Source organism: Poecile atricapillus, chromosome 23, assembly GCF_030490865.1.
Source record: "Poecile atricapillus isolate bPoeAtr1 chromosome 23, bPoeAtr1.hap1, whole genome shotgun sequence".
Taxonomy (NCBI): Eukaryota; Metazoa; Chordata; class Aves; order Passeriformes; family Paridae; genus Poecile; species Poecile atricapillus.
The window spans coordinates 6,920,287-6,935,665 of NC_081271.1; the positions used below are offsets into that span (position 1 = coordinate 6,920,287).

At 48.9% G+C, this 15,379-nt stretch overlaps 1 protein-coding gene across 1 annotated transcript in view; it reads right to left on the reverse strand.

Moving 5' to 3' along the window:
• Nucleotides 1–4,803: 4,803 nt before the first annotated feature.
• The window catches only part of PKP1 (plakophilin 1), a 47,104-nt gene continuing 36,528 nt past the window's right edge, over nucleotides 4,804–15,379 (reverse strand). Inside the window, exons 10-14 of the mRNA XM_058855870.1 lie at nucleotides 13,547–13,700; nucleotides 12,935–13,121; nucleotides 7,861–7,945; nucleotides 6,291–6,390; nucleotides 4,804–5,312 (exon numbers count right to left, since the gene is read on the reverse strand). Coding sequence (XP_058711853.1) covers nucleotides 6,319–6,390; nucleotides 7,861–7,945; nucleotides 12,935–13,121; nucleotides 13,547–13,700 — 498 coding nt within the window. The 3' untranslated portion in view covers nucleotides 4,804–5,312; nucleotides 6,291–6,318. The remainder of the gene's footprint in view (nucleotides 5,313–6,290; nucleotides 6,391–7,860; nucleotides 7,946–12,934; nucleotides 13,122–13,546; nucleotides 13,701–15,379) is intronic.

Consider the following 15,379-nt stretch of genomic DNA (forward strand, 5'->3'; position numbering starts at 1 on the left):
TGCAGGGAGTGGCTCCAGTCCCTTGTCCTGGCTCACAGAGTGTGCCCAGCCTGTCTGATGGGGCACAAATCCTCTGCTCATGAGATCCTGGCAGCAGCACAGGATTATTCCTCAGTCCTGACTGAACACCAAACACAGCTCAGAGCTGAGCTCATTCCCCTTTGCCAGGTGTCTGCTTTGAAGAGTCTTCTGCTTCCTTATTCTCTCTGTGAGGCTGCTCCAGTGCCTGCACACCCCAGTGTTCCCCAGCACTGGGAACACAAAATCCTTCCTTCCTCCTGCACTTCAGCTCTCCATGAGAGCACTGGGCTCATGTTCCTGCAGGCTCTGATGGAAAGACCAAAATCTTTGATGTTGTCAACAGCAATTCCATGGAGCAGGCTGGGAGTCTCCAAAGGGTGCAGGTTCAGTTTCCAGTTTGGTCCTGATTAGCAGGAAAATCTGGGCTCAACAAAAGCCTTTAAATCCACCACCACAGGCTCATCCTCCAAACCAGGAACTTAGAGGGAGATACTTTTAAAGGGAAAAGGAAAGGGAGAGTTAAAGTTTCCAGGCAATGTGGGCTGCATTCATCATCCTGGAGCTGAATGCCAGCACATCCCAGCAGTGAGGAATTCCCTGAGGAAGGGCAGAAGGCAGCTGACCTGGGGAAGCAGCAGCAGAAGAAAGCACCAGCAGGTGTTTTTCAAACAGCTGAAGACAGAAATAGCAAAGATAATCTCCAATTTTTCCCTTTACATTTTTTGAGCATGTCTTTCAGCCCCCGGGAGAATCTATGGGACTGATTTTCCTGTTCTGCCAGGAGACATCCCAAGGGTCCCCTGTTACAAGTTCAACATGCACTACACTAAACCTGCCAAAAACAGCTGAAGGAACAACCATGGGGAGTCAGAAGGAGCAAAAAGGACAGAAAATCTCCCAGTAAGGGAAGGACCTGCCAGGGGATTGGGGGTATCAGAAGAAGGAGCAGTCAGGAAGGAGAGGAGCAGAGAAGAGCAGGTATTTACCTTTTCCAGTTTGTGATGCCTGTGAGAAATGGGGAGGATTCCTACAAGCTGCTGTACCTGACACATCAATGACATTCTTGAGGATGGAGGAATCTCTGTGGAATTTTGGGGAGCCAGAGGCCAGAAAGGAAAGGCAGGTAAATGACAAACACCAGCCCAGTGAAATGTTAAGTGATACATGTGGGGTGAAAGAATCTTTTCTTTTGTGAGATGGGCACGGAAGTGACATTCACAGCCAGCCCATTCCAGTGCCAGCTCAACAAAGACTCCAGGGGAATATCAGGTGTGGGTAGGGCTGGAGCAGAGATCAGGAAGGGCTGTGATGTCCCAGCACAAGCCTGGGCTCACTCACGCTCTCCCTGTGCTGTTGTGGGCTCCTCAGTGAGGAAGGAAGTGGTTCTGAAGGGGGCAGAGGAGGTCACTGAGTGCCAGGAGCTGCTGGTTCTGTGTGAGGAACTTCTCTGAGCTGGGCCTGCCCAGCCTGGCCCAGAGAGAAACTGGGGAGGATCCCCTCAGCACACCTTTTAAATATTTTAAATATCAGAGCCAGGAAAGTTCAACCACAGCCCAGGTGTGGCAGGTCCAGGAGAAGCTGAGGGGTTTTCCCTGCCACAGCCTTTGGATCCTTTCAGCAGTGACACAAATGACATTAATGGTAATGAACTTTTCCATGGACTGAAGTGATGGCTGTGAAAGCTCCTGGGAGAGAAACCTCCTGAGGATGAAATCATGGAATCATAGAAGATCCTGGGCTGGGAGGGACCCAGAGGAATCACTGAGTCCAACCCTGCCCTGCACAGACACCCCAGCAATCCCACCCTGTTCACCCCTGAGAGCTGTGTCCAAACACTCCTGGAGCTCTGACAGCCTCGGGGCTGTGCCCATTCCCTGGGGAGCCTGGGCAGTGCCAGGCTGGAGGAAATGGGATTTTCAGCTTCCTTACTCCTGTTGGATGAGGCAGAGCAGTCCCAGCTGATTCCTGCTCCAGGGTCACATGGTTTTTTTTCAGACCTTTCTTCTTTCCTAACATTGGCGAAACAACCAAAATAAAACCATCCAAACCAAAAAGCTTGAAGAAATTCCAGCAATTTTTATTGATTTCAGCTTTTCCAATGAAGCAAATACATACAGTACAGCCAAAACAAAACTCTGAGACATTTTTCTCACATACCTATATCTTACAGAATACACTATAGAGCTATGGGCTGGTAAGGCTGAGCTGGTCTCACACTGGTGTGTGTTCAGAAAGGAGTAAAACTGTCTTTGACAAGCCATGAGGCTTCTGAAATGCTGGGGTGGGATTGTACACACACAAAATAAACAAAGCATTTGTAAGAAAATAGAGCAAAAAAAGCTCTGCTGCGCCCAGGACAATGAGGGTGGTGTTTATTTACATGGCTGGGTGTCCAGCTGCTCCTGCTGCTGCTGCTGCTGGCCATGCTCCTTCCTCCTCCTCAGGAATTCTCCATCCCTGTGCCACGGATGTGCCCTGGCCCTGTCCTGGGGGTGGGTCCTACCCTGGCTCTTCAGGGAGCAAGGAACAGGAACCAGATCGTCAGAGAGATCTCACAGTTAAAATCATGCCTTAAAAAAAATACCTCCCCAGAATGAAAAAAAAATGATCCTGGAGGTGAAAACAGCATTAATTTATGTTGGAGAGAAGCTCCCTGAGCTCCCAGAACAGCTGGCTGTGAGCAACACCAGTTATTCCATCTCTGATTTCCCCTTCACTTCTCACTGCTGGGCACCAAAGTCACTTCACTGACTTGGGTGGAGTCTGGTGTCCAGGTTTTAAAGAGACTGAGAGGAGAACAGAGGCTATCAGAGAATTTTCTGGGGAAGATCCAGCTGCAGAACAGCCCTGGAATGGCAGAATGGTTCTGATTCCTGCAGCCCATGACTCTCCTGAGTGACAAACAGCATCCTAAAAACAACTCAGTGGGAAGAACCTCTCTGTGCCCCCAGCTCAGGACATGGAAACATCTCAGCCAGGTGAGATTGCTCAGGACTGTGCCCAGTCACATTTGGAAGAACTCTGAGCATGGAGACAGATTTTATTTTTATCATTTTGTTAGCTTTGAAAAAAAACTGTAATAAAAACAACTTGGAACCATGTTTTTTTGTAATAAAATTTATGTGAATTATGAATCTGTCTCCTGGAGTCCAGTACTCACTAATGAAATCTCCAGTACCTGTAAATTTAATTGTGAGCTGATGATCATAAAGCTACAGCTCTTTGTGCCTGTACAGTGACTCAGTAACTGCATTAGGGATGAAAGCAGCTGCACTGTTTTAAAATAAAGCCTAAATCACAGCCAATTAGAGTGAATTTCCTCCATATTCCATCTTGTAGTTCTGTTTCCCCAGTTAGTTTTCCAGAAAATAACATTCTCTCCCAGGACTTGTGTTGGATGTGCTGTTACAGAACAAACCTGAATGCAGAATTGCACAGAGCACTCTGCACCCCATCTGAACCAACTCTGTGGATGCTGCAGCCCTTGGGGACATCCACAGATGGCTCTTGCCCAAAGCATTTAGAACATTTTGCATCTGGGAATCCACATTCAGCAAGGGAACTGCTGTGGGAAGGGCTTTGCCCCCAGGCTGGGGCTCTTTGCTCTGTTTAAACCCTCCTGGAGCATTTCTGTGCCACTGGATTCTCCTGGTTCTGCCTTTCCACTCCAAAGGAGCTTTCCTCCCTTTCTCACCTGGCTGCAGCACAGCACAGAAAGCTCCTGACTGAAGGTGGGCAGAGAGGGGCTGCTCACTGAAGGGCAGAGGATGAAGCCTCCCCTGGCAGCCCAGGAGGAAAAGCAGCTGGAAATGATCTCCCTGTGTGGGCAGCAGCTCCCTGTGCTCCAAATGGGGACGAGCAAGGCTCACCTGGACCTGCAGCAGAGCAAACCTGACCTTCAGAGGGGCTTCTTTAGTGGGCACAAATCACCCTGTGGATGTCAGCTGAGTGTCCTGAGTCCCACCAATTCAGGAGCCTGACACTTCACTTCAGACTGCTTTTCCATTTCCAAGCTCATAACCCATCCTTCCCAAGCACCTCCTGAGCCCCTGATGTTTGAAAAGCAGGGCCCTGTTCCCCTCCACCCTTTGAGGAACAACAACCACCCCAGGCAGCAAACACAGCCTCAGCTTCTCACTCCCTGTGAACCTGAGCTGTGTCCCCTCCAGGGGAAGGATATTTTTCTTCTGGAGAGAGGAAGGTTGTGAGAATTGAGTTGCTCTGAAATGAGCTCAGCAGTTCCTCATCACAGCCTCAGTATCAAGGCAGATTAATGCAATTCAAGATCCCAAGAAATAAAACATTTCCAAACCTGACATCATACAAGTGCTCACGTTCCTTTGCACATTAATACCAGTTCTTTACATTGATCAGTAAAAACAAAATATGATTAAAGAGGCCACATCCCTCCCTTCTTTCATTCCTGTGGCAGTCAGTGATTCCAGGGACAGAACACTTGGTCTGTCCTGCTTAACTTCTCAAATACCACCTTTGTCCAGGTACAGTCAGGAGCTGGAATTGTTCTGATGCTCAGAATGGATCAGGACCTGGTAATGTTCAAGCTCTGCAGCTGTGTCCCAATTGTCCTCTCACAAACAGCTCCAGGGGAGGGTGATGGAGGCTTGGGAGAGAATCTGCAGGTGTCAGTTTGCTTCTTGAGATAGAGTTCATGTGACAGGAAAGAAAATGCTAACAATTTTCAGAGAAAAATCCTAAGCAGAGAAGAAGCCCTTGCTCATAACTGTGAGGAATAACCAGCCCTGGGAAGAAGAGAATCCTTGTGTGTATCTATTAATAATGGACAGATGCAAAGGGGAAACTCCACCTAAAATTGACATTTTTTGTTTGTCAATAAAACCATGTTGTGACAATTTTTTAGCATGGCAGTGATTGGTGCATGGATAGGGTGGAGTTGGAATAAAACCCTGCAAGGGGTTAAACTGCACAGTCACCCTGACTTTGGGTGGGAAACAGGGGACCAAGCTGGAGGAAGATCCTGCTCCCCACGTGTGCTCTGTGTGTGCTGCCTGCACACACCTCAACATCACACCCAGAGTTACACAGACACACTCTTGGCAAAAAAATAATTATTGACATCGAGAAAGTATATAAAAGTCCCTTCTCCCCCCTAAAAAGAAGAAAATGCTTAAAAATATCAGTGTCATCCACATGAAATCCACGTGTTTGGTTTGCTTTACAGTTGAGTTGAACTCAGAAACTCTCTACATCTTTAACATCCTAAAGGAATCATGGAAGTGTTGTTCTTCCTGGACATGAACTAACTCCAAATTCTGAAATGGAAAAAAAAATAAAACAAAGAAAAAGCAAACCCCCAGACAATTAAAGCATTCAAGAGATCTTTTCATTACAGCAAACCCCAACTTTTAACCTTTTAGCTGAGCCTGACTGCAGTTTCTCCACTGCCCATAGCTCTTTACCCTGGACTTCCACTCTCCTCAGAGTCCCAGTGAAAACATCCCCACAAAGCAGGAAGTGAAATCTGTTCCTGGGCAGAGGGAAGGAAGGAAGGAAGGGGCTTTGGAACTGTTTTCTCTTGCTTTGATCACAAGGACCATGCTGGAGAAGGGAGCAAATAATTCCCTCTTCATCACCTCTGACACTATCCAAGAGACCTCTGGTATTTTCAAAGTGCTTAAAGCTTTTCCCTTCAGTGGGAATCATGAATGAAAAGTGCCAGATGGGTTAAATCCTCATCTCAGACTGAATATAAACCCATAATGATACCCTGGAAGTTCTGCCCATGGTTTCTGTTCCCAGGATTCTCTATTGGGATTTTCAGTTGGCAGAATGTGGTTCTCAGTTCTGACCTGAGGTTGACAGGTGGATTAAGGGCTCAAACAATTGCTGAGGCTGAAGCCATGGAGGTGCTGGCACTGTCTGGATAACACTGCTCAAAGCTCAGGAGTGAGGGCACTGCCAGGGAGAATCCCAGAGCCTCACCCATCAGCTTTTGGAAAAATGCACTGAATCAGTGATTGTGTGGCAAAGGAAGGGAGAGGCACAGGAAAGCCCAGCAGCTGTGTCTGTCCTGTGACATCTGTGCTGAGCATCTCCAAAATGCACAGCTGGGCTGTGAGGGCAACATCTGGGCCCAGGGACAGCACAGCCTCTGCCCTCTCATAGAAACAGACTGGGCTGGGAAGATTTGGGATGAAAATCTCACAAATGCACTTTTGGGGTGATCAAAAGTAACAACAATCTCAAAGGATTCCTGTGCCCCAGATCCACCACAAGGGCCATGTTCTTACCTGCAGCCTGAATGTGCATGGTGAGGCTCTAAAATCTGGAGGACAGAGTCCTGAAGGTTGTTCCAGCTAAAGATCCCATCATGTTCTTATCAAAGCCTTGCTGGAAAAGCAGAAACATAAAGTGCAGTGAGTGTGTATCAGTTTCTACACTGAGAGCAGCTACTGAGCAAAGTGTGCTTCATTCCCAGCCAACCTCCTCTGTCAGCCCTGTCACCCTCACTGAAGAACTCCATGAAACCACAGAACCAAGGAATGGTTTGGGCTAAAGGGAAAGCTCATCTCATTCCACCCCCTGCCATGGGCAGGGACACCTTCCTCCAGACCAGGTTGATTTTCCTTGCATTGCCTTCCATCAACCCAGAGCTGGACCCCTCCAGGGTTTTGGAGGAAACTTTTATTTAATCATTCACTGAGTATTGTTTCATTTAGTTCCTCACCCTGGAAAAAGAGCAGAAGTCTTTGCATGATGCATGTACACCTGCAGGCTCCCATCCTCCACCCCTGATGTTGACTTACACAATAAACCTCTGTGTGAACACCAGAGTGACTCAGTCACACCAAAATGAGCTGGAACAGGCTGTGAGCAGAGCCTGGCACAAAACTACCCCAGCCCCTGTGCAGAGAGTCCCTGACTGTCAACATGGAAACAGAACCTGGATGCTCTGCTCCAGCTGCTCCCCTTGCAGGGATTCCTCCTTCTCTTTAATTTGGCCCTGAACTCTTTGCAGGTTCTGCTGCTGCTCTTGAGTTGGAAAAACCTGGCTTGTTCAAAGAAAGCCACTGGGACCAGGAGCTGGGAACTGGGAGCTGGGAGCAGCCAGAGCTGGGAGCTGGGAGCTGGGAATTGGGAGCTGAGGCTGGGAATTGGGAATTGGGAGCTGGGAGCTGGGAATTGGGAGCTGGGAGCTGGGAATTGGGAGCTGAGGCTGGGAATTGGGAATTGGGAGCTGGGAGCTGGGAATTGGGAGCTGGGGCTGGGAATTGGGAATTGGGAGCTGGGGCTGGGAATTGGGAGCTGGGAGCTCCAGGTGGGACCTGGACTGGGGCTGGAGCTGGCTCAGTGCATGTTTGGCTCTGCACTTTCCCAGCTTCTGTTGCAGGGAGCAAAGCAAACCCCAACCCCTCGTCTCCTCTTGGTTTGAAAGCTTGCCCTGACTGCAGGGGGATGTAAGCACAGGGCAGGGTTATGGACACAGAAGAAAATGGGAGGAAAGAGAGGAGGGACCTGCTGGGACCTGCTGGGCTGCAATGAACGGAATCCCCTGAATGAGGGTGAAACACCCAGAGAGCCCCAGCCCAGAGCGAGGGGACAGTGCTGGGGACCATTCCAGCACCATCCCAGGGAGGAAGGTGCCAGACAGACACGTCACCATCTGCTCTGCTTCCAAAGGGGGTCCCAGCAGTGACCCCTGCACCTGCTCAGGTCCCAGGCAGGTGCCCAAGTGCCGTGGGCTGCTCCTGGGTCCTGCCCTGCTCCCCTCTGGATCAGAGCCTTTAGCAGATCCCCACTTCAGCAAGGGAACAACCCAGGGCTGCTCCTGACTCCCAGAAGCAGGAGTGTTGTTCTTACCTGCTTGAGCACGCTCTGGAGCTCCCTGTTGGACCAAAGGTCTGTCAGGAGAAGTCGAGCAGCTTCAGCAGCCTTTGGACAGGAGCTGGGAAGATGAAAGCAACAGGAGGATTATGGCAGGCACAGAGCAGCACCCCACAGACACTGCAGAGACAAATCCAGCCCCAGCTGGAGCCTGGCTAGCCACAAACAGGACTGGAACAGCCTCCTGCTCCCTCAGCAATATTGTGTGACAACAACTGTGACCAGAGCAGGGCAAATGAAAGAGAGAGAAGTGTCTGAGTGGGAAAGTGAGCATAAAACTGAGCTGAGTCTGAAATGTGAGAGAGGAAAGAGAAGGGAAACGGTGCCAGCCCTTTGCTGGAGTCTGCAGGGACAGTGTGGGTGGATCCTCTGGGAGGGGGCAGAGGAGCGGGCTCGGAGCTGCCTGGAGAGGACGAGGGATGGGAGCCTTTGCAACAACATCTGCAAGGAGCCCAGAGCCCTGAGTCAGCACAAGGGAACAGATACCTGCTCACGTAACAGCTCGAAACCGTGACTCACTGCAGGACCTTTCATAGCTCTGGAACATTTCATACCCAGATATCCCCTCCCTGCTGGCTCCCATTCCCATCTCCTGGCTCTGGGACATTTCTGCTCTGGGTTCAGGGCAGCAGCCCCAGCCTGTCCCACCCAGGGCCATGGTGAGGAACAGGACCAAGCTCCCTGTCTGATACAGCTCCACAAAGCCTTGTGTCCTCAAAACATTCATCAAATAGTCCCAAAGCCCGCAAGAAATGGGGCCAGTGAGGAATCTGGGACATCAACTCCACACTTGGAGTGTGGGAGGATGGGGATGGAACACATCCAGTAAGGTTTGGGGCATTTCTGGGGCACACACAGCAGCTGTTACCAAAGAAATGATGGAGTTTAAGTTAAACTTCAAAGGTGTTGTGCAGCTCCTGGTGTTGTGTAGAGGGCTGGAGGACAGCCAGAAATCCGTGAGCAACGCTTTGGGACAGAAAAAAACAGGTTTTATTGCCAAATCTCTTCTCTAGTTATAACCAGAGATTGGTTATGCTCTGTCTACAGAATGACAATGTTTTAAAACATTTTTTGCCTGAAATGTTGTCTGTGGCTGAAAAGCCATTAAATCCCTACAAACCCAAGGGTAGCTGTGATCAGATGGGCAAAGCACAAACTGAACTCTCCATGATTTGTAGTTTCAAGTTGTTTCTCTCTTCCTAAGCCAGAGTAATTTTCTCCTATTTTTGAAATAATTTACTTCTAATGATACTAAATATGTACTTTTTGCCACTATGTCTCTAGAGAACACCTCAGAAGTTTTGTATTTTCAAGCCAAAATTACCAGCATCATTACCTGAGTCATTTATGAATTCAGGCAGAAGGATTTTAAACTCTTCATCTGAAGGACTGGCACTGACTGTTTCTTACAGCACTCACTGCTCTCATTTAGGTATTATTATATTGAGAAGCTCAATATGAGCTGGTGGAGCGGTGATGTGATAAAGTAGCACATCCCAAACAAAACAGTGTGAATATAGTAGTGGATAACACAGAGCAGAACACCAAGGACAGCTGATCTGGGGGAAAAATTCCTTAATAACAAATTGCCTGAAAAACAAAGTTGATTTTAAGTACAGTCTGTGTTTTACAAATAGAATTATTCATGAGAAATTGTGGAGAGGCAATGAAGATGTCCCCTGGTGGTGATGGCAGGAGTCACCCAGCTCCAGACTCAACAAAACAAACAAGACACAGTCAGAAGGAGATGGTGGGGAATGGGGAGAAACAGAATGGGGGCAAAAAAGACAAGAATCTTATCCATAAATATCGAATAATGGGGAGAAATAATCCTTCCTCAGAGGAAAAAAAGTTCAAAGAACTTCATGTGTGTCACTGAGAATGACAATGAATTCCCACAACAAGGATTTCTTCAGATTGTGAAGAGATTATAAAATTGATATCAAGGTGCAGTCTTTGGAAGAAATGGGAAATTTGGAATGTGTGGATGGGAAGGACTCTCTGGCACAGGGAATAATCAAGAGCAGACCTGAATTCCTCGAAATATTAATTTTGGTGAAACGCTGTGGTGGAATTGAACTGCAAAATAAAACTGCAGCAGTAAAGGTGTGAAAATTGAAGGAACAATAAGAAACAGAACTAAATCCATGGTAAAGGGATGAACTGCAAATATGATGCTCTAAAGCACAGGGAGAGAGAAAAAAGCTTTGAGTGCAGCCAGTAGTATTAATGAGGAGAAATTTAATTTAATTAGTGAAATTATGTTGCTTGAAAATGAGTAGAGAAATGTTTTTCAGACAGCTGGAGAAGAAAAATGAAAAGGAAGCCAAACACCCCAACAAATCAGATCCAGTGGCTTGATTTTCAGAAACACCATCAAAAACTGAAGGAAATATTCAATATTTTGGCCACTTGGATTAAAAATGATGTAGACTGAAGGAACCCCATTTGTCCATGAATCCCATGCCATAGAAGAGAGCATCTGCAGGAGACACAATTCCTCAACTGGGATGCTCCAGGAAGAATAAACCACATCCATCAGATAAACTGCTGAACACTTTCTGCCTTTCAGTCAGAATCCAGCTATGAGAAACACGAGGAGAAAGAAACGTGGGAAGGGAGGAGAACATGGGAAAGGGCAAGATCCATAAGTCCCTGGGCTGGAGCCTGGAGTGCCTTGCTGAGCTCTGAGCTGAGGCTGTTTGAGCAGGTGGAGCTGCTGGTTTGCCTTGACAGCCCAGCTCAGAGCAGGGCAGGGGCTGAGGGGGGCAGAGCAGACACCAAACCCAGCCTGGGGGTCAGGAATGTCCACAGGGAACTGAGGCAGGCTGACAGAGGAAACTGCAGAATCCTGACAAGGTGCAGGGTGTCCCTGGGCTGGGTCAGGAATGTCCACAGGGAACTGAGGCAGGCTGACAGAGGAAACTGCAGAATCCTGACAAGGTGCAGGGTGTCCCTGGGCTGGGTCAGGAATGTCCACAGGGAACTGAGGCAGGCTGACAGAGGAAACTGCAGAATCCTGACAAGGTGCAGGGTGTCCCTGGGCCCTCCCTGCCTTTGGGTCACCCCTGAGCTCCCCTCTCTCTCTCTGCTGCCTGTGGTGCTGGGGAGGAGGAGGAGGAGGAGGAGGAGGAGGTTGATGATGTGTGACACATTCAGAACCACACTGGGGATCTGGGGGCTTCAGCCAGCCCCAGGAGAAGTGGGGAATTACTGATTTCCACTGTGGAGGGGAGAGGCTCTTTCTGATGTAGGACTGAACAAATCCCACCCTAATTTTTCGTGTTTATTTTCACCCTGTGATGCAGCAAGAGTTGAAAGTCTCTCCAACATCTGCTCTACTGGAGCAGCCTGAAATAATATGGCTTGGGACAAGTAAGATTAGTCCTGGATATTCTCTTTTTCCCTAAGAATCGAAAAGCATAAAAATCTTTGAGGACAAAAATGAATGATGGAGGCAAAGGAAGAGCTCAAGTTTTGGACATTGTAAGAACTGGGGAGTTCCTTGGGAGGACTCTGTGATCCAGGCAGGACTGGAGACACCTCCAGAGTTTGGTAATTCCTCACAGCTCAGGAATGAATTCAGTGAGTGCTCACCTCCAACAAAGCTCATCCCCAGCAGCCAAGGCAATTAAAGTGCTCCCAGCCCAGCTTGGGCAAGGCTGTGCTGGAGCAGCAAATTACTGAGCACTGCTCTGAGGGAGCCACAGCAGGACCTCAGCACCAGCAAACACCATTCAAAACAAGGAGGGCTTAGGAGAGGGCTGGGTTTCATGGTAATTGGGCTCGTTGGAGAGTGGAAGCAAATAAAAGCAGCAAATAGAGTGATGATCCTTGGCCCAGGCCCAAACTAAACAAGGAGGTTCATGTAATGACTGCGAGTGTCTCTGACCTGGAACAAGGGCTGGATTGGAAGAGCTTTATCAAAGGATGATGAAGGCATGCAAATGGATTTTCACAACAGAAAACAATGGGTTACCTGTCTAAGGCATTTTAAAACAAAGACAGATGGCAGCAGAGATGAAAGCCTAGGAAGGAGAGAACATGGTCAGAGATAATGGAAGTTTAACATCACTTTGGCCAGAAATGAACACAGAACTTGGCAAGGCTTGACAGGCTTGTGCTGCAGGGAATATGGATAACAAACAGGACAGAAAACCAAGTCCCAAAATAGAATGAGGTAAAATATGATGAGATTGCTCAGCTGGTGTAAAATACAGGAGTAGACCAGGGAGGTACTTAAAATAATTCCTGTGTATGTTCTCCCAGAGCTGCATCTTGAGGAGGATGATTTAACAAAAAGATGAACAGATTTGCACATGAAAGTCCAGCACAATCTTTGTGTACCTGCAGTGTTGAACCTCAGACCTGACCTTCATGACAAGGTTTGAGAGAGGTCCAGGAGCCAGGAAGTCACTGACACCCCCTGCTCTGAGGGGTGGAATTTTTCACAGATCAGAGAACCCCAGAATGGTTTGGGTTGGAAGGGACCTTGAAGATGATCCAGTCCCACCCCCTGCCATGGCAGGGACACCTTCCACTGGCCCAGGCTGCTCCAAGCCCTGTCCAACCTGGCCTCTTGGGCACTGCCAGGGATGGAGCAGCCACAGCTTCCCTGAACAACCTGTGCCAGGGACTGCCCACTGTCACAGGGAAGAATTTATTCCTAATATCCAGTATTAATGTCTCCTCTTTTAGTCTGAAACCATTACCCCGTGTTCTGTCACTACCTGCTCATGTAAAAAGTCACTTTTCTCTTTCATAAGCTCAATAAGTACTATTTTTAAAAGAATTTGAGATGTTGGTGCTTCAGTTCTTTTCAGAATTTCCTAAAATTCAACCAGAAAGTTTCCAAACATCCCTTTGCAAACCCCACTCTGATGGCTCCTGCCTGTTTCCAAGAAACCAGTGCTGAGGGTTTCTGCCCACCAGCATGCCCAGTTTCTTTATGAGGAAGGAATAATGCTCTGTTTTGGCTCCAGAGGGTGTTTGGAAGGCTCTGGGGTCAGCCTGGCTCTGCCCCTGCCCCTGCCTCGTGCCCCACACTCACCCATTCCGGCACAGGCTCACTACATTATTTAGCAAGTTGCTGGACAGGTAAGACTTTCCCAGGTGGGGGTTGGACATGATGAGGTTCCTCAGAGTGTAACAAGCTGAAGTCATGATCTCTCCATAGCTGCTGGTGTTTCCAGACTGGAACGACAGGAGACGGGACACATCTGGGAGCACCTGGTGAGCTAAAGAGGTGGAGGAATGTTCCAATCAACAATTAAACACAATCTGCCACAAGTGAGTTATGCTATTTGTGTTAACACCAAGCAGAGTTATCTCTGCAGGGAGCCACTGGAGGTGTTGCACAGCAATGGCATCACGGGGGGATTTTTCCAAGACAAAACGAGGGCTGCAGGCCTTTGGAAGGGCCACAAGCACTCAGGTCAAATCAGCTCCCAAAGCACTGCCACCCTCGTGGTCCTGCAGGATTGTCACTGTCTGTGAAGCACAGCATGTGTCCCACAGCACTGCTGACTGTCATGGGGCCAGAGGAAGTGACACTGCCCTGCCCACTTCTGGAGCTTGGCTGTCTCCTTGTGGGGCTTACAGAGCGAGCTGGGCACATGCCATGGAGCTGAAAGCTGGGATCCAGCACGGGGGAAGGACTTACCCATGGTTTTGTGGAGCACAGGATGCCTGGACATGTTGCTCAGCAGAGAGGCCCCAGACCGCACGACCTCGGAGCTGTTGGACTGGAGCAGCCGAGCGATGCGGGGCAGCCCCTTCTCCTTCATCCCAATCAACTGGCTCATGGCATTGGACATCTGAGGGACAGCAGAGATGCCCATGACTTCCAGTGCCAGGGGAAAACAGCTGGGTGATGCTCAGGGCTGGAGGAATGTGACTGTACCATAAAACGAGCGCTGCACTTTCTCCTGCTGCCATAATCCCACTTACCCTGTCAATTTTACCTCTCTCCCCCACAGTTATGGGAGCCTGGAGAAAAGGAGGCTCAGGGGGCACCTTCTGGCTCTCCTCAACTCCCTGACAGGAGGGTGCAGCCAGCAGGGGATCAGGCTCTGCTCCCAGAGAACAAGGGACAGGACAAGGGGAAATGATGTCAAGCTGCCTCAGCGGAGCTTTAGATTGGATGTTGGGGCAATTCTTCACCAAAGCAGTTGCCAAGCAATGGCACAGCTGTCCAGGGCAGTTGTGGAGTCACCATCCCTGGGAACATTCAAAAATATGTGGATGGGGCACTTGGGGACATGGGTTAGTGGTGAACATGGCTGAATAGTTGGACTTTGTGATATTAGAGGGCTTTTCCAAGTTGAATGATTCCATTATGCTGTGACATTTGAAAAGTCAGCCTCTCATCTGCTGTGATGCAGCTGGCTCTGCTGTCCTCTGGAGCCCCAGTGCAGCAGTTGATCACTCAAGTGACATTCCAAAAGCTGGAGAAGTTTTGCTTTCATGTCCATGTTGCCCTTCACAACCCCCTGGCAGCTCCCTGGCCTGGCCCTCCACAGCTCCCTGCCATGCCACAGTGGGCTCTTGGGGAGCAGGAACAGAGAGTGCATGGCTTTAAAAAACAGTCTGAGGACCAAAAATATTCAACTCAGATGTGATCTTGTGCTTGTAAAAGTAGAAGATCTCAGGATGCAGCCAGGGCAGATGAGTTCAAGCACATCCCCTGAGCAAACTGCCCTTTTTGACGGCACTTAAACTGAACTTCTCAGCTACTGCCCCACCAGAAAGGCTGCAGGAGACACATGGCCATGAACAGTGACATGGGAATGGAGAGAAGAGGCTGGAAAACATATGCCCTGTTTCACATTCACACCAGCAAGACTGGGGTGTGGAAAGAGGTGGAGGAATGCTCCAGTCAACAATTACAATGTGGAAGCTCATCCCCAGATTCCTTTTCCATCAAATGACAGCAAACTCAGCAACTCCAGCTCCAGCTCTGAGCTGGAGTGAGACTCTTGAGGGGAGGAGCCACTTCTGCACATCCAGACAAATTTCAGCCATTCCATTCCAGGAGGCTGAATTAAGTTGCACTGTCAGAGCTGGGTTTGGTTGTTTGTCCCTTGTGCAATGTTGTAGATTGCTGAATTTTTTTTCCCCTGGAGCACAAAACTCCAGCCCCATTTCTCTGACCAGCTCTGCCCATACATGACAGCCTCTTTCCACCTTCTGGTTTGTGCTGCTGCTTAGTTAAACTGCCAAAAGTCAAGGTTCCCAATTATTTAGCATGGAAATGGTTGTGACAAAAGGCCATCAGAGTTGGCAGGTTAATGCCATGCCAGCAGGGAAGGCTCTGAGTGAGTCACCCGTGTCTCTGGGTGGGACACTCCCCACACGTGACACACCTCTCCTACCTATGGAATCATTATCTCTTTATCTCCCCATCCATCTTATTTAAACTGGGAGTGATGGAGTTGGGCACAAACAGACAAGTCAGGGGCTGTCCCAGGGGAGGCAGCCTGCAAGGACGTGCCCG